Genomic DNA, 16973 nt, shown 5'->3' on the forward strand with positions numbered 1-16973 from the left:
AGATAAGAGTCAGGGGTGATTTAACTAGGGTAATGCTAGCTGCTGTAACAAATAGACCCTAATGTGTGTAATGGCTCACAGTTTATTTCTGCTCATATGTAACAGTCCAAGACTGCTGTTTCTGGTTGATGAGGGGCTTGCCTTTGGGCACTAATGCATAGACCCATGTTTCTTCCTTCTTGTGTCTCCACAATCCCCTGGAGCCTCATCATCTTTCGTATCCAGCCAACTAAAGGGAAAAGAGAGTGTGGAGAGCAAGTACTACTTCAAAGCCTTGGTCCAGAAACAGCACACATCATTCCACTCATATTCAATTGGTGGGAACTAGTCACGTGGCCACCATACCTTACAGCAAGGGAGCCTGGGAAGTTAAAGTTTAGCCATGTTTCCAGGAAGTAAAGAACGTGAATTTGTGGTAAAGACTTAGTTTCTGCCACCGAAGGTTTCAGGCCACCTGTCTAGAAAGGGGCAGGGTATTGAGGGTAGAATATGAAAAAGGGGGTGTCATTTTTTCCTTCAGAGAGAGGGGTCCAAACCGGAGTAATGGGTGACTTAAAGGCTCTAAGTCCACACTTAAAGTAGTGGGTGCATGCATGTTCAAGAAAGAGGCAAAGCGAGGATTCTGTCTAAAGGGTCCGAGTTCATCTGGAACAGGGCCAGGCTGAGAGGGCAGGGTGGCACTCTTCAGTTGGCAGGGCTCTACCGAGGTGAGTGGGATTTGTATGTGAGCAAGGTGAATGTGACTGCACGTGTGTCTTTGAGCATAGGTGCACCTGATCCATGTCCCTGCCCAGATGGGCGAGCGTGGGCTTGCACATGCCTATGTGCACGTGTGCCGGTCACATGTACCTGTCCACAGGTACCTGTCCATATGTGCATACATAGGACTGAACACCAGGTGGTCCTTATGAGGGAGAGCCTGTGTGCTTATAGACAGGCACACCTGGATGACCTGTATGTGCATGACCAAGCATGCAAGGTGCCCATCTGTCTGCACAATCAGGCACCTGCCTGAGAAGTGTCTGGGCACAGCTGCCTGGAGGAGGTGTGCTGAATGTGCACAAGCCCAGCACACCGCAGGTGTGAGATAAGTGTGTGCTGGGTAAAGTCCACATGTGGATACACGGTGAACATGTGCACAAGCCCATGGAAGCCCCTGCCAGGGTGTCCAGAGCCTGCACTTCTGTGTGGCTAGGCATGGCCGTGGGGCTCCCCGGGCAGGACCAGACCAGGCTGAGCTCCTCTCTGGGCACACAGAAGCTTCTGTGTATTGGTGCCTGTGTGGGGCGCTGCAAGGCTGTGTTGGTGGCATGTGTGAGAGCACGTGTGTGTGTGTGTGTGTGTGTGTGTGTGTGTGTGTGTGTGTAGGAAGAGGCTGTTCACTCTCTTAGACCTTGCTTTTTTTTCTGTGGTTCCGTTTCTATAGAGACACTTCCTGTGGCAGAGAAAAGAGGTAGTGAGCTGGTCTTTCAGGATGTGAGGGCCCACAGGAGCGGAGCTGGGCTCTCTCCGCCGCCTGCCTGCCGCCCTGCCAGCTCTGCCTGCGGCGCTGCCCACAGTCCCCATGGTGGGTCCCCCCCGAGGCGGGGACCCGTGAACAGCAGAGGCATGCCAGGGAAGCCCAAGCACCTGGGCGTCCCCAACGGACGCATGGTGAGTGTAGGCTCCGGGCCAGGCTCTTGGGGAGGGGAGGGCACACCCAGGGTGGAGCCCAGGAGCTCACCGGGCAGGGCTGGGCAAGAAGAGCTGCAGGCTGCTTGTGGGTGGAAAAAGTTGGGTACAGATAGCAGGTGTTTGGACCTGGTGCCCTCACCCAGCACCTTCCAGACTGGCCTGCTGGGGACCTGGTCACAGGCTCTGGGTCCAGCCCCTACTGCTCCCTCTCCTGCTGCTTTGGCACCATCTGGAGCTGCCTGCATCCTAGGGTAGCAGGGACACATGGCACCCCCTTGGCCCCTGCACACCCCATGATGGCCCAAGCCCCCACACCTCATTTAGCCCCAGCCCTCCTCTCTGCACCCCGTGTTCTGATGCCAAAGGTCAAGTAAGGGGCAGCCGGCACTGGGCCACTGCCTGCAGCCGGACCTATTCCAGAGGCTTCCTGCCGGCACTGGCAGTCCTTGGGCAGCCTGGCATGGGTGCAGCTCGTCTGTTCTATCCCGGGGCTCCCGGGAAGGGGAGAGGTAGCCGGGCTGTAGGATGCCCTGGCTGTTGCTGCTGCCCCACCCCCTAAACCCTCTCCCTGGCTAGGTGGCCTCTGGGTCAGAGCCGCCCTTGAAGGTCCAGCTTCTTTATTCCTGCAGCCGATGGGGCAGCCTGTGCTGGGCCTCCCTTCTCTCCTAGATCACCAGCCCACTTGGCAGATCCCTCGTCCCCCCAACAACTCCAGAAAGGCCTGCCTGTGGCCTCGCCCCTTCCCAGGCCTCAGCCTCGTATTACGGAACAAAGCCATTGGGTCTGGAAACCTGGGTTCCATTCTGTCATACCAGGGGGTCCCCACTGACCCTCTGTTTCTTCATCTGTAACATGAGAATAGAGCAGATATCGAAGGCTTATTGAGATGATTAATAAGGTGAACATGAGGCCCGGACCCATTAGGGGGCTCCATAAACGTCAGCCCAACCCCACCCCTTCCTCACCAGCCCCTCCTCAAGGATCCCCCCCTCATCAGGAAACTGAGCCACCCCCAAGCACACTGCTGCCTCCTAACTCTCAAGATCTGTTTCCATCGCTCCTTCTTCCAGCATCTGTTTATCGTCCAGCCCCGGGCTGGCTGTGAGGGAGATCCCTCTACGTTAGCCCAGTCGTCCACCTCACTGTTTCCACCCTCGAGCTTAATGGAAGTTCAAGAACCCCTGGGCCTCCCACTCCTGCCCTGGAGGCACTACACTGGGGTGTCCAGACCAAGGGGGGACCATGCCCACTCCCATGCCCACCCCAGCCGGTGGCTGCGGAGCCCGGAGACAGACTTTACCTCTACCCTTCCCTCATCAACGACGTCTGCTCTGCCCAAAGTCATCGAGAGCGAGGAGGGCACTCACGCTGAGCGCCCGGCCTCAGCAAGCCACAGGCTTTCCTCTCAGCCGCTGGCACACGCGTTTATCTCTGCCCTTCCTGGGCCTGTTCTGAGTGTTCTGTGCCACCTTGGGAGTCCCGAGGGCCACACACTGCCCACTTGCGGGTCATCGAGAGCTTTCTGAGGCCACGTTCAGCTAAAACAGGGAGAGGCAGGCACGCAGTGGCATCTGCAGCAGGGATGAGCATAGAGAGGCACCTGTGAGCTGGGTATCTGGCTCCTTCCATGACTTACCTCCAGACAGAGGCCCAGAGGAGTAAATGACTTGCTGAGGGCAGCGGGCGGGCAGAAGGGCCTGCATTTGAACCCTGCTAGTCTGACTCAATGCCAGGGCTCCTTTGCCTCCCCGAACTGCTTGGCTCTGTCCTCCCCCTCCTTCCCCAGCTGCCACCCCACTCGCCATCACTCCCTGCAGAGGCAATTTCACCCGTCAGCCTTGTCTGCCTGCCACTCAGCACGTCAGGCAACTGCAAGGAAACCTGTCACTTAGAGATGACTCTCAGCCCTCTTCCCAGAGATGTCTTCACACAGCCTCACACAGCTCCCACCGCCACTTCGTCTGTTCTCCCCTTCATTCAACCCCTCCCCTGGGCCTGCTCCGTGCCACCCCTGCCCCGGGCGCTCAGGACCCAGGCCCATCATCCTGTCCCCTGCCCTCAAGGAGCTCCCCGTCTGGCAAGACACAAAAGACGTGAGCACAGACACCAGGTTTGGGGAAGGGCACTGGTCAGGGATAGAGAAGGTGAGAGGGGGCCTGGGGAGGGAGAGCTGACCTCTCCCCTCCCGGGGTGCGCTGTGGCATGGAAGGCATTTTAAAGGGATGTGCCCGCTGGCGGAGGGCATGGCCTGAGGAAGGCCCAGATGTGGGAAGCACTGGGGAGTGGTGGCTATTGTGTCTGTCAGTCTCAGAGGCCTGGTTAACCGTCCCCACCCTACAAGGAGACCTGCGAGGCACAGCCCACGCTCCCTCTGGACCATCCATCTCAGGGCCAGGCCCTGAGTGACAGGTGGCCTTGCCGAGGGGCCAAGTCTGGGGCCAGCTCCACAGGGCTGCCTCAGGCGGAGGGCCAGGCCCCCAGGGTTCTCTGTGGGTATCTCTGGACCTCTGTTTCCCCAAGTCAGAATGGCATGAGATGACGGTACAGAGTGCCCAGCACAGAGGACACTCAGTAAACTGACCCTCCCTTTGAGGTCTGACCTCTCCAGGGGTCAGGGTTCATAAGGAGCCACTAGGCTCTATACTCCCACTTGACCTTGCCTACCTGTGGCCCAAGGGCTGAGGCCCTGGGCCTCCAGCTCCCCTGGGCCGTCTCCTTTCCATCCTAGGAGGCAACTTAGCGGAGGGGAGACCTCAGACTCCAGAGTCAGGCTCGGCCACCTCGCAGCCACGTGACTTCTGGGGCCGAGGTTTCCTCACCTGGGAGATGGGAGTAATAATTGCTGCCGCACAGGATCAGGATGAGAGGATGGCGTGAGAGCAAGGACACGGGCTGTCAGAGAGTGCCTGTCACACATGGGAGCTCAGGAAATGGGGCCACCCTCACCTCAGTGTTCTCAAGGTCCGTTCCCTAAAAACAGTGTGGCACACTGAGGCCCGACCTGGGCTGGGGATGCTACTGGCCACCACACCCTTCCTCAACCTCTCTTCCCCTTTTCTCCCCATCCACTCACCACTTCTCCTCAGGCAGGCCGGGTGGGGCCGGGGCAGCCCTGCTCAGCGCCATTTCCCCAGGCCTGGGAGCCTGGGCAGGTGGGAGCCGGGGCGTCCACATGTCAGCGGAGCCCTGACCACCACAGGCCGGCGGCTTTCACATACGCCCCAGCAGGTTGGGAGTGCTGAGCCACACGCTACCCAGGGGGAAGTTACTTGCCCCAAAATAGTGGAACTGGAACTGGATTCCATCTCCGTCCCTTCCCACCTTTGCATCTCGACCTCAACCACAAAGTTCAGCAACCAGAAGGGCAGGAGGGGTTCAGGAAGGTGAACTGCAGGCTTCAGAGATGGGGTGTTCATGGTGGAGCATCCCTGGTTGGGGGGGAGGGGTGCTGGGGCCACCTGGGGGCAGAGGAGGGCTACTTGGGAGCACTGGGTCTTTGTGGAATGGGGTTCAGGTTGGTTCCCTCCTACAACCCAGGCCTGCGCCCCGGATGCTACCAGGCTGATAAGGGAGAGAGGCCCAGGATGGGTGGTAGAACCTGGGTGGCAGGGGGTCCGGGCAGCTGGTATTTGGGGAGGACTGATGTCAGTGGGCAGAGATTGGAGACCTGTTGGGTAGGGGAGCAGGAGAAAATACCAGGCAGAGGAAAGAGCAAAGTGGGAAGCAGGAGTCTGCAGGGGTGAGGGGGAAGGTTTGGTAAAGTGCGGGGTGGAGGTGAGGGAGGGGAAAGAGGGAGGCTGAGGGGGTCAATTCCCCAGGCCCAGGCATGGCTTCAGCTGTAACTCAGCACCGGCTCAGCCTCCCAGGGCAGGGAGTGGGGCCTGCGGAGGACCTGGGAGCCGGCTCCACCTAAAGACACAGAAAACCAATGCGACCCAGTGCAAAGGAGCAAAGGAAGCAAGAGTGAGGGCTGGCTCCGGCGTGGGAACCTTTGCCCTCTCTGAGGCCCTGGCCTGGCCCCTGCAGTCACGGGGGCTCTGCCCAGGCTGGAGGGCAGGCCAGAGGAGGCCAGTAGATACCGAGAAAGGCAGGACCACGTGGCACCCCGGGAGGGGTGGGGGGGTCAGGGTGGTGCCCAGAGACCTGCAGGAGGCTCTGGCCATGACCACGAGGCTGGAGAGCAGCCCAGGCAGGCAGGTGCCAGGAAGGGAAGGAGCAGGCTGGGAGGGACCTGTGGGCTTCACAATCCCAGCAGCTCGGACTTTCTCCTGCTGCTGCAGCGATGACTCAGATGAAACCGTTAGATGGGATGGAGCAGAGGCAGGGGTGAGGGCTGGGCGGGGTGCCCTGGGAAAGGATTCCAGGCCCAGCCATGCCCTGCGGAACCTTTCCCCGCTCCGCAATATCTGATCCTGGTGCTCCTGGTGGGAAAGGAGGCTCCGGGAGGAGACCAGGGCTATGAAACTAGAAAAGGGCAGGGCCGGGCTTCGATCTGCGCTCTCTCCTCTACACAGGGCTCACACACTTGAAAGTGGGAGCAGGTTCAGACACCAAGACTAATACAACCACAACAATAATGTTGTCAATATTATCTACATATGCCAGATAGTGTCCTGCGTTCTTTATATATTGATATATTTAGCTTATTTAATCACAGCAACCCTTTGAAGTCAGGGCCTTTATGTGCTCCATTTGTATAAAAGAAGAAACTGAGGCACCGAGAGGCGAGGCACCCTGTCCAAGTCACATAGCACAGACTTACACTCACACAGGCTGGGGCAGCACCTGCTTCCATAAGCAACATCAGCACATCAAACCGGCCCAGGGGCCCGGGGAGAGCCTGAGCTCCTTCTCTTATTGATTTCAGAGAGGGAGAGGGAAAGGAAGATAGAAACATCAACGATGAGAATCACTGATAGGCTGCCTCCTGCACGCACCCTATTGGGGACTGAGCATGCAACCCCGGCAAGCGCCCTTGGCTGGGATCCAAACCAGGACCCTTCAGTCCGCAGGCTGACACTCTATCCGCTGAACCAAATGGGTTGTGTGTGTTTTTGACTCTGGCTGCGGCTCAGTGCCAGCCATGCTGGAAGGACTCAGGGTAGCTGGGGCATTACAGTCTTAAAGGGGAGATAGATAGCTGGGGTTTTCGGTAAAACTCCCGATTTTTAAAATATTTTTATTGATTTGGGAGAAGGAGAGGGGGAGAGAGAGACATTAATTGACTGCCTCCTGCATGCTCCCTACAGGGGATGGATCCCCAAACCCAGATATGTGTCCTGACCAGGAATTGAATCGGCAACCTTTCTGTGCACAGGAGGACACCCAACCACCTGAGCCACCTTGGCCAGGCAAAACTCCTGATTTTTAAATGTGAGAAACCGCTTCAAACCTAAAAGAAAAAGAAAAAAAACACACACAACATTTTGAGGACTAAGATATCAGTAATGTCCTATGTCTGCAGGCCAGCTCTGTGACTGAGCGCTCGGGTTCCCTGGGGCAGAGAGGGAGACTGCAGCCAGAGAGGGAGGCGGGGGGCTGCCCGGGGGAGGGGGCTTTGCAGACTAGTTTCCAGTGGGATGGAAAGGAGGCACAGGTGGTGGGAGCTCCTGTGTCAGGGCCTCGTGAAAATGTAGGAGGTGAGAGGGTAGGGAAATTGGGGATGACTCAAGCCCTGATGTTGGGAGCTCAGGTGATGAGAAGGCAGGATGCAGGGTAACTGGTTGGGTGTCCTGCTGTGCTGGTGGCAGAGGTGGCTTCCATTTGGGCCTGGACGAATTTGAAGCGCGTGTGGGACATTGGGCGGAGATGTTAGCAGGAGCTGGGGATACGTGGATGAAGAAAGGGCCCAGCACAGAGTGAGGGAGAGGTAGCGGCCACGTTTTGTGGGTACAAGATGACGAGGAAGCTGGAGGAGCTGCTGGGAAGGTAGGAGGACCACACTAGAAAGGAAGGTTTTCCTGTTCCACTAATGACTGGATTCCCAGAGCAGTTGGAGTTGTGTGTGGAGGGGAGGACGGGGAGGAAGTTGGTCTCTACAGCAATGCTATTCAGAGTGGGGTCCATGGACCAGCAGTGTCCGCACCACCCAGGAGCTCGCTGGCAATGGCCCCATCCTGGACCCACTGACCTTGAATCTCTGGAGGTGGAGCCCTCTGGTCTCTCCACTGAGGACCACTGCTCTGCTCTGTGAAGTAGTTTCCCGTGTCCTGCCCAAGGTGGGTAGGACACAAGGAGACCCTGACCCCCAAGAGGAAGCAGTTGCTGTAAGGAGATCCTCAGCTTTAGAGGCGCCTCTCCTTCCTCAGAGACAACATTGACCCAGCCCCAAATGCTGGCCACTGTGCCCGGTGCTGCAAATACTTTACCCCGATTTGATCCTTACAGCAGCCCCAGGAAGTGAGTTACTATTATTATTATTATTATTATTATCATCATCATCATCATCCCCTATGAGCAGATGCAGACAAACGAGTAACTTGCCCAAAGGCATACCGCTAGCAAGGCAGAGACAGGATTCAAAGTCTACCCACCATGCTGTATGCCTGGGCTTACCCAGCAGGCGCTGGAGGGAGCCAGGGCGACTGGAGGACACCAGCACACGGGGAAGGGCACGTGATGGAGGGACCTGGGGACAGCCTAAGCAAAGCCTTCACAAGCAGGGGGCTGGCTGGCAAGGCCCAGCACGGTCCTCCAGGCAGAAGAGAGCACAGCTCCAGTCTGGGGACTGGCCCCAGGACTGTTCTTTGAGAATCCACCCTGGGCTGCACTCTGATTTTCTACCTCGGATCTCTTGTAGGTTTTGGCTGTCTCCGATGGAGGTAAGCGACAGGACACGTGGAGGAAGCCTGGCTGGGGGTGGGGTGGGGCGTATGTGAAAACGGGGTGGGATACCCCTGCCACTTGCACCCTTTTCTGGGGAAAGTATCTGCAGATGGGGTAGGGCCAACGGGAAGGCTGCCAAGCTCACGCCCACTTGTCCACCCCCCCCCCGCCCCCCTGCCCGCAGAGCTGAGCAGCACCGTGGGACCCCAGGAGCAGAGCGAGGGCCGAGGCAGCTCCCTCAGCGTCCACAGCCTCCCCAGTGGCCCCAGCAGCCCCTTCCCCGCGGAGGAGCAGCCTGTGGCCAGCTGGGGCCTGTCCTTCGAGCGGCTGCTGCAGGACCCGCTGGGCCTGGCTTACTTCACTGTAATCCCTGGGGCGGGGTAGGGAGGGTGGGTGGCAGGTGGGGCTGGGGGCATGGACGGCGCTCCAGGCTGGCCAGTGGGACTCCCCTGTCAGCTGCCTCTCCCACAGCTTTGCTTTGGCACCTTTTCCTCCTCTCCCAGCCGGGCCCTTGGCTTCCCTCTGCCTCCCTGTGCTCTGAGTCTGGCCCCGTCTGCTTGTCGGACACAGTGGGTCTTGCTTGGCCTCTTGGCCCTGAGTCTCCATCCCCATCTCTTTGACCACATCCCGGGACTGGGTTTCTGACCCTTCACTCCCCGCCCCAGGAGTTCCTGAAGAAGGAGTTCAGTGCCGAGAACCTGACTTTCTGGAAGGCCTGCGAGCGCTTCCAGCAGATCCCCGCCAGCGACACCCAGCAGGTGGGGGGACCCGGAGCTGAGGCAGAGAGGTGGGTGGGACCAGGGCCTGGGCGGCGCCCCTGACCTTTGCCCGTCCCGCCTGCCCCAGCTGGCTCGGGAGGCCCGCAGCATCTACCAGGAGTTCCTGTCCAGCCAGGCGCTGAGCCCCGTGAACATCGACCGGCAGGCCTGGGTCGGTGAGGAGGTGCTGGCGGAGCCGCGGCCGGACATGTTCCGGGCACAGCAGCTCCAGGTGAGAGGGCGTGGCCTGGGCGGGACCCCAGCGGAAAAGGGGCGGGGCCAGATCCAGGGGCGGAGCCTGAACGGCGTAGGCAGTGTTTCCCAAACTTCTCTCAAGATGAGAATCACCTGGTGGAGTTGTTAAACTACAGATTCCTGAATCCCAACTAAGAAGTGCTAAACTAGCCGAAACCGGTTTGGCTCAGTGGTAGAGCGTCGGCCTGTGGAGTGAAAGGTCCCGGATTCGATTCCGGTCAAGGGCATGTACCTTGGTTGCGGTGCAAGAGGCAGCTGGTCGATGTTTCTCTCTCATCGACGTTTCTAGCTCTCTAGCTCTCTCCCTTCCTCTCTGTAAAAAATCAATAAAATATATTTTTTTAAAAAAGAAGTGCTAAATTAGAATTTTTGGGAACATATAGGTAAAATTGTATACTTAACTAGTGCTCTAAGCTATGGATAAGCACTAGTTAAGTATACAATTTTACCTATAAGTTTAGCACTTCTTAGTTGGGATTCAGGAATCTGTATTTTAACAACTCCACCAGGGATTCTCATCATGAGAGAAGTTTGGGAAACACTGGCGTAGGGTAAGGGGTGAGGAATGGGGAGGGGGAATTTGGTTGTGGGCTTGGGATCAAATAGGGCGGGCGGGCGCTGTTCAGAGGTGGGAACCTGAGGCTGCGGAGATGGAGGGGTCAGGGGCGGGGCCCAGCACAGGGGGGCTGAGCTGAGCTGAGACGTGGGCGGGGCCAGGAGCAGGGGCGGGGCCTGGGCTCGGAGGAGGGTCCCTCCCTAGGTTAGGGACCGGGCCAGCTCCGCGAGCCCGGCCTGGGACCCGAGCTCACGGTCCAGGCGCCTGTCGCCGTAGATCTTCAACTTGATGAAGTTCGACAGCTACGCGCGCTTCGTCAAGTCCCCCCTGTACCGCGAGTGCCTCCTGGCGGAGGCTCAGGGGCGCCCCCTGCGGGAACCTGATTCCTTGCGCCTCGGCAGCCCCGACGCCACCAGGAAGGTGCGGACACTGGGCTATGGGGGATGGGGACAGGGTGCCCGGTGCAGATCTACGGGGGTGCTCGGGGTCTGCATGCGGTGCCAGTGCCTCCCCTGTACCTGCAGAAGCCGAAGCTGAAGCCCGGGAACTCGCTGCCGCTGGGTGTGGAGGAGCTGGGGCAGCTGCCGCCGGCTGAGGGCGCTGCGGGCCGCCCGCTCCGCAAGTCCTTCCGCGGGGGTGAGAGCTGGAGCTGGCCTGGGAGAAGAGAGGGGGCGGGAGTGTGGGCAAGCCTTGAGAATGCCCCTTCCTCCTACTTGTCCCACCGTCTGTACGTTCGTGGAAACCGAAATAAATGCAGGTCCCAGTGGCCACCACGTTCCCCAGGTGGTTTGGTTCCCAGGCTAGACACCAAAAGTCTGGGAAGCTCCCTCAGGAGCGATGCTTGCAGGAACCCAAACTTCGTTAAACCCCTGCAAAGGCCTCCAACGGGGCCCTCTGGCGGGGACAGGTCTCAGCAGAGGGAGGCGCTGCCCTGCTTATGCTCCCTCTCCCCTAGAACTGCCGGGCTCAGCAGCAAATTCGGCCTCCCTCAACTCCTCCGCCAGTCTGGACCTGGGCTTCCTTGCCTTCCTTAACAGCAAATATGAGGTAAGCATCCTGCTGGGGGGACAAAGTGCGGGCTAGGGCCACTTTGTGTGGCCACCATCGTTCCTATCACCATCCCACGTCCATCTCTCCAGCTTGCTCCTTGTAGCCAGTCCCTCCATCTCCTTACTTTCTACCCGTCCTCACCGTATTGGGCCCGATGCATAGCATGGGTGCACCTCCTCTTCACCAGTGTGTGTGCCCAGATGTACAGTGTGTGTGTGTGTGTGTGTGTGTGTGTGTGTGTGTGTTTGTGTGTGTATAGGGGAGGAACAATGGACCTGCCTCTGGGTGCTCATATGCCCAGTTGAGCATACAGTATATGTGTTCCTGTAAGAGGGCAGGTGTGCTCTTGGGGCGGGGGTGTGCATGTTTGTATGAATGTGTCCCAGTGAGCTTACCTGTCTGTGTACTGTCCGCGTGTCCTTGAATGTGTGCACATGACCTCCTCACCGCTCCTGCCCCGAATCAGCACCATCGGAAGAGCCTTGGGAGCTCAGAAGGTGAGAGTGAAAGCCGGACGGGGAAGTACTGCTGCGTGTACCTGCCTGATGGCACCGCCTCTTTGGTCCTGGCCCGGCCTGGCCTCACCATCCGGGCCATGATGGCAGGCATCTGTGAGAAACGAGGCCTCTCCCTACCTGACATCAAGGTCTACCTGGTGGGCAACGAGCAGGTGCGAACGTGGCCTGGTCCCCAACTCCAACTCCCTTCCTGGTCCTGATCCCAGCCCGATTCCTGTCTCTGCTCAGCTGTGACTTCAACCCCATTGCCATTCTGAATCTCCTGGACCTCTGCTTCGAATTCCATCCCATATCCTCACCCCCTTCCTAACTCCAGCCCCTACCCACCTATCCCTGTCTCATGCCCAACTCCAAATCAGCTCAGCACCAACTCCTCACTTAAACTCAGATATCCACTCTCAACCTCCAAAATCCTACCCCCCCCCCGCAACTCCCAGCCTATCCTGCTTTCCAGTTTCATCAACTATCACTCTGATGGGTTCTGGGGTGTCCAGTAGGGAGAAGCCCTGCTGGAGGAAGGTTTTCCTGCAGCACCCCCCGCTCAGACTGCCCATCCTGAAATGACCATTTGGGGGAGCCCTCGCCTCCTCTACTACTTGGAGCACCTAACCTATGAAAACCTTCCTTTAGGTGCAAATGAGCATAGCTTTAAAGCACATGTGTCAAACACAAGGCCTGCGGGCCAAATCCGTCCCGCCAGGCCTTGCAATGTGGCCCGCACCACGCTGTCATCACTGCACTCCGCTGCGTTTCCATCACAATGACAGTTTATGACTGTTCAGTAAACCATTCGGCCCGCGATTTAGGCTGGATTTTAGATTTTGGCCCCTTCTCTGATTGAGTTCGACACCCCTACTTTAAAGAGAGGTCTGAGGAAAACTCACTTTAAGGGAAGGCTCCCATAGGGGGTCTAAGTAAGACTGCTGCAGAAGGCCCGTCAGGATTCATTCACCCCGTAGAGAGGGCTCAGGCCTGTCAGGTGGGTGGCAGAGGGACGTGGCCTGGGCTGTCCTCCAGGACCATGGCTGGGGGTGAGCCAGACAGGATGCGATCAGGGAGGAGGTGTGAAACCTCCCGGGGGTTTCTGGGGTGAGGAAGGCATTCCTGGTTGGTGGCAGGAAGGCTTCCTGGAGGAGGCAGCAGTGGAGAGGAGGAGGAGGAGCTGTGGGAGGAGTGAAGGCCTGGTGGGTAAGAAGTTCAGGGCATGTTCAGGGGCTCAGAGCGTGGGAGTGTGAGGGCCGGGGAGGAAGAGCTCTGCCCATTCCCTCAAGCCTCCAGAGCAGCCTCCACAGCCCGGACTTCCACGTCTGCTAAATATAACGTCACCGCCCACACTCCACCTGCCCCTGCAGCACAGCACAGGCCCGGGGTGAGGGTGGGCTGCCTCCCTGCCCGGCTGGTACAGGTGGCAGAGCCTCGGGGAGCAGTAATCACTGCAGCCTGGCCTCACCGTTTATGTACCTACTGTGTGCCAGGCACTGCGCCAGACACTTCACATCCCCCAGTCCTCACAGCAGACATGGGGAAGAGCCCTTTTTGCAGTGAGGACGCAGGAAGTGTCCTTACTAGGTGGGGATGGAGAGAAGTGGACAAATGTCCAAAAAGGCACAAGGCCTGGATAGCTGCCCCAACGTGGGTGTGGAGGAGGAAGTGCGGCCACTGCTCCAGGTGGGATTCACAGGCCTGAGGGACACGGGACAGCTGTCCAGGGGGCAGACCCTGTCCTGGACCAGGAAGAGGCGCTATGATCTAGGACCTAAGCCTGCCTCTTACCCAAGCAACCCCATTACCATTTCGTGCCCCCGCCCCCCACCTCCCAGGTTTCCCAAAGCTCCCTCCTTTTGCAATCTGTCCAGCATTCTGCCACCCTTCTCCGTAGCCTTGGCCAGGTTCCTAACGCATCCTCCTCTGTGCCTCTCACCTGCCCATCCGCCCTTCCCTCTAAACGTCAGGGCAGCCCCTAAAGAGGTGTAGGTGGTCCCCTGGGGCAGCGGGGATCACCAGGGGTGGGGGAGGACTCAGACCCTGCCTGGCGTCTGCAGAAGGCCCTGGTCCTGGATCAGGACTGCACCGTGCTGGCGGACCAGGAAGTGAGGCTGGAAAACAGGATCACCTTCCAGTGAGTGCCCCTCCCGCCAGGCCTGGGTTGGGGGTCGGTGTTCTAGCCTCTGCTCTTCCCTGCATGTCCTTCCCCGGGCGCTTACACCTCTCCCGGGACTAAGTTCCCCCCCCCACCCCCCCGCGCCGGCAGGAGGGTCTCCCGGGTTCGGGCCCCGCCTCCCCCGGGTGGACGGTGTGGGGCGGGAGGAGGGCGGGCCGGCGCGCCGCCCTTCCGCAGCCCGGGTCCCCGCAGGCTGGAGCTGGCGGCGCTGCAGCGCGTGGTGCTCATCTCGGCCAAGCCCACCAAGCGGCTGCGGGAGGCGCTGCAGCCCATCCTGGCGAAGCACGGCCTGAGCGCTCACCAGATCGAGCTGCGCCGGGTGAGCCGCGGGGCCGGGGCGGGGCCGGGCCGGGCGGCGGGCTGCGGGCTGCGGGCCCTGCGGGTGCTGACCTGACCCCGCAGCCAGGCGAGAAGCAGCCGCTGGACCTGGGGAAGCCAGTGAGCTCGGTGGCGGCCCAGAGGCTGGTGTTGGACACCCTCCCAGGTAGGGAATGTGGGCCCCAGGTGTGGTCCCCCGGGCTGACCGACCCAGGAGTAAAAGGGGAGGGGGGAGGTGGGCTCCAGGCGGGAGATGGACGCAAAAGGCGGCGCTCTCTGCCACAGGTGTGAAGATTTCTGAAACCGGCGACACCTGTCCCCGCCGAAGCCAGGTGAGCGAGAGGCGGAGGGCCTTCCCTTGCCCACCGCACCTCCCTCCTGGTTGTGGTTCTGACCTCACGTTCCCACAGCACACCCCGCCTGGAACACAGGACAAGGGCATCCCCCTCCCTCCACTGTCGCTCAGCTCCCTGGCCGAGGCTCCCAGCAGTGTCTCTGGGAAGCGACAGACCTGTGACATTGAAGGTACCCTGGGGAGGGTGGGAGCTAGGGACCAGGGGAGGTGGGACCATTGAGATGGCATCAGGGGACCAAATGTCACTTGAGCTGGAACAGGAAGTTGGAGGGCCAGCAGGGCAGGGGCAGGGGGTGGAATAGTGTGTGTGGGTCTGTGTGGGTGGGCCCCTGACTCTGTGGCCACCACCCCCAGGCCTGGTGGAGCTGCTGAACCGGGTACAGAGCAGCGGGGCCCATGACCAGAGGGGCCTTCTGCGCAAAGAGGACCTGGTGCTTCCAGAATTTCTGCAGCTGCCTGCTCACGGGCCCGACTCCCAGGAGGCCCCAGCACAGACTGAATCATCAGCCAAGCCCAAGAGGGGCCCCTGGGACTCTGCCCTCTGACAGCCGTCCGACAGGCCAGATTGGCCGTGTGGCCCCCGGCGGGCCCAGCATGCCACGTCCCGCTCTGCATGCCGTGTCTGTGCTGTGAGTGTCCCTGGCCCTTCCTGCCACGGGCAGGCCCGGAGGAGGAGCCAGGAGGGTTTGGAGAGGGGCTCTGAGCAGCCACACAGCCACCACCCCTTGGTCCCTCACAGGCTTGCCCTCCATCCCTGCAGCCAGGCCACTGCGGGGAGGTGGGGCTCCCCTCCTTTCTTTCTCTACCCTGTGCAGGCGTGCCCATCACAGAGGGGTGGTGTTGGCAGTGCCAGCCTCCCCACCTGTGCCAGCTTCACCAGGGAGCAGGAGGAGGGCAGGCCCCCCCTCAGGGAGCCAGTATGAGTAAGGGCCGGGGGAGGGGGGGCAGGTGGGTGGCTCCTCCCTCTAGCCACTGCACTCTGCTGGATGGACAGATTTTGCACTTGGGTTGGGGCAGCTAGGTTTGTCCTGGATGTATAATATTGTTATATAATAATTATTATTATTCTGCCTTGAGGCGTGTTCCTTGTGTACCCTGTACTCCACCCCCTCAAACCACACTGCACCCCCCAAACCACAACGCATCTGTCATCAAGGTCACAGGGCGCGGAGCGCCCCCTGATTTCCTGTTATCAGAACTTCTCTTCTTGACTGTACAGAGTATGGAGGGCAGGGGAGAGAGAGAGAGAGAGAGAGAGAGAGAGAGAGAGAGAGAGAGAGGTAACACTGAAGAGGGAGGGAGAGGAAGGGGAAGACCCTCTGGGCAGCTGTGCCTCTGCCGGGTTTTTCCTTGGTTTTTGATCTGAGTACAGTGTCTACTCACTTTCTGCTTCTTTATGGGACTGGGGGTCCCTGAAGACTTAGCTGTGGTTTCTGAGGATGCATTGAAGGCCTTGTAGGGGGCACTGGGCGTTGCTGCTGGGGCAGGTCCTGCCCCTTTCCTGCTCTCGCTGCGTGGCCTTCCCTGTCCCAGGCAGCCAGGGCAGCCCCATGCAGGGAAGCCCGCCCAGAAGAAGGGTCCCGCCTGTAGGCAGAGAAGCCAGATTCAGTCCCGGTGGTGAGACAGAGGAAGCAAGGGGACGCAGGAGATGCAAGATGGTATCTGGGGAGTGAGGGGTCCTTTTTTTAAATATATATATATTTTATTGATTTTTTACAGAGAGGAATTGAGAATGATAGAGAGTTAGAAACATCAATGAGAGAATCATCTATCAGCTGCCTCTTGCACACCCTCTACTGGGAATGTGCCCGCAACCAATGTATTATACATGCCCTTGACCGGAATTGAACCCGGGACCTTTTAGTCTGCAGGCTGATGCTCTATCCACTGGGCCAAACTGGTCTCGGCGTGAGGGGTCCTCTTGATCACCTCAGCAGGCTGAGCTCTCATCCCCACTCCAGCTCTTTGCACTTCCTGCCACCTCTGCCGGCAGCTCCAGTGGCACCAACACCCCACCATGTCACTGGAGAGATGGGGAGGGGGATGCGTTGCTGGCCCACTATGCTTTTCTCCAGACGTCAGAGCCAAACCTTCCTATTTAAGAGGGCTTCAGCACTCTGCCCCCTCAGTCCATGTTGTTGGGCTGTGTTGACCCCTAGCTGCTGGCATGAGCTCATGACCCAGGCCTGACCAGTCGGTTTAGTTCAGGGATGATCTCACGCAGTGAGGACACCAGCCCTGGCCATTTTCTACCATCTCCCGGGGACGTGCAGAAAGGACCTGCAGGGAGAGAACCTACATGCAAATGAAGGCAACATAGGAGACGAGGACTGAGAGACGGAAGGAGACTCCTGACAAAATTATCTAAATGCCTACATTCCTGCACGCTCCACGTTAGCCACCTGTAGACTTCCTCCTGCGATAAGCCCACGCGCTGATTCTCTGGATGTGGATCTAGTTGTTACTGAACTGGGGTTTCTACGATCTGCAACCACAGAGTCCT

The 16973-nt window shown here is 59.1% G+C and overlaps 1 protein-coding gene across 4 annotated transcripts; it reads left to right on the forward strand.

Annotated features, from left to right (window-relative positions):
- Nucleotides 1-1431: 1431 nt before the first annotated feature.
- On the forward strand, nt 1432-16597 carry RGS14 (regulator of G protein signaling 14). 4 transcript variants are annotated; one of them, XM_045576575.1, is made up of 15 exons: nt 1435-1653; nt 8474-8495; nt 8684-8862; nt 9165-9257; nt 9346-9489; nt 10345-10488; nt 10593-10704; nt 11024-11115; nt 11585-11788; nt 13679-13755; nt 13990-14116; nt 14200-14281; nt 14401-14640; nt 14825-15020; nt 16584-16597. In XM_045576575.1, exons 1-14 carry the CDS (start codon nt 1609-1611, stop codon nt 15013-15015), a joined length of 1752 nt encoding a protein of 583 aa, XP_045432531.1. In that variant the 5' UTR covers nt 1435-1608; the 3' UTR covers nt 15016-15020; nt 16584-16597. The 4 variants fall into 4 exon arrangements, with proteins under 4 accessions (XP_045432532.1, XP_045432531.1, XP_036279909.1 ...); XM_036424017.2 differs by lacking the exon at nt 16584-16597 and having other exon boundaries at nt 1440-1653; nt 14401-14447; nt 14526-14640; nt 14825-15541; XM_045576576.1 differs by lacking the exon at nt 16584-16597 and having other exon boundaries at nt 1432-1653; nt 14526-14640; nt 14825-14967.
- Nucleotides 16598-16973: the final 376 nt, after the last annotated feature.

The sequence above is a fragment of the Pipistrellus kuhlii genome, unplaced genomic scaffold (assembly GCF_014108245.1).
Source record: "Pipistrellus kuhlii isolate mPipKuh1 unplaced genomic scaffold, mPipKuh1.p scaffold_m20_p_8, whole genome shotgun sequence".
NCBI lineage: Eukaryota > Metazoa > Chordata > Mammalia > Chiroptera > Vespertilionidae > Pipistrellus > Pipistrellus kuhlii.

What these genes read in the sequence shown, in the direction of transcription:
- RGS14 (XM_045576575.1), top strand. Translation starts at nt 1,609, where the DNA reads ATGCCAGGGAAGCCCAAGCACCTGGGCGTCCCCAACGGACGCATG. An exon ending in TCCGGGCACAGCAGCTCCAG is followed by an intron (nt 9,490 to 10,344) that starts GTGAGAGGGCGT and finishes CTGTCGCCGTAG; the next exon opens with ATCTTCAACTTGATGAAGTT. An exon ending in ACCTGGTGGGCAACGAGCAG is followed by an intron (nt 11,789 to 13,678) that starts GTGCGAACGTGG and finishes TGGCGTCTGCAG; the next exon opens with AAGGCCCTGGTCCTGGATCA.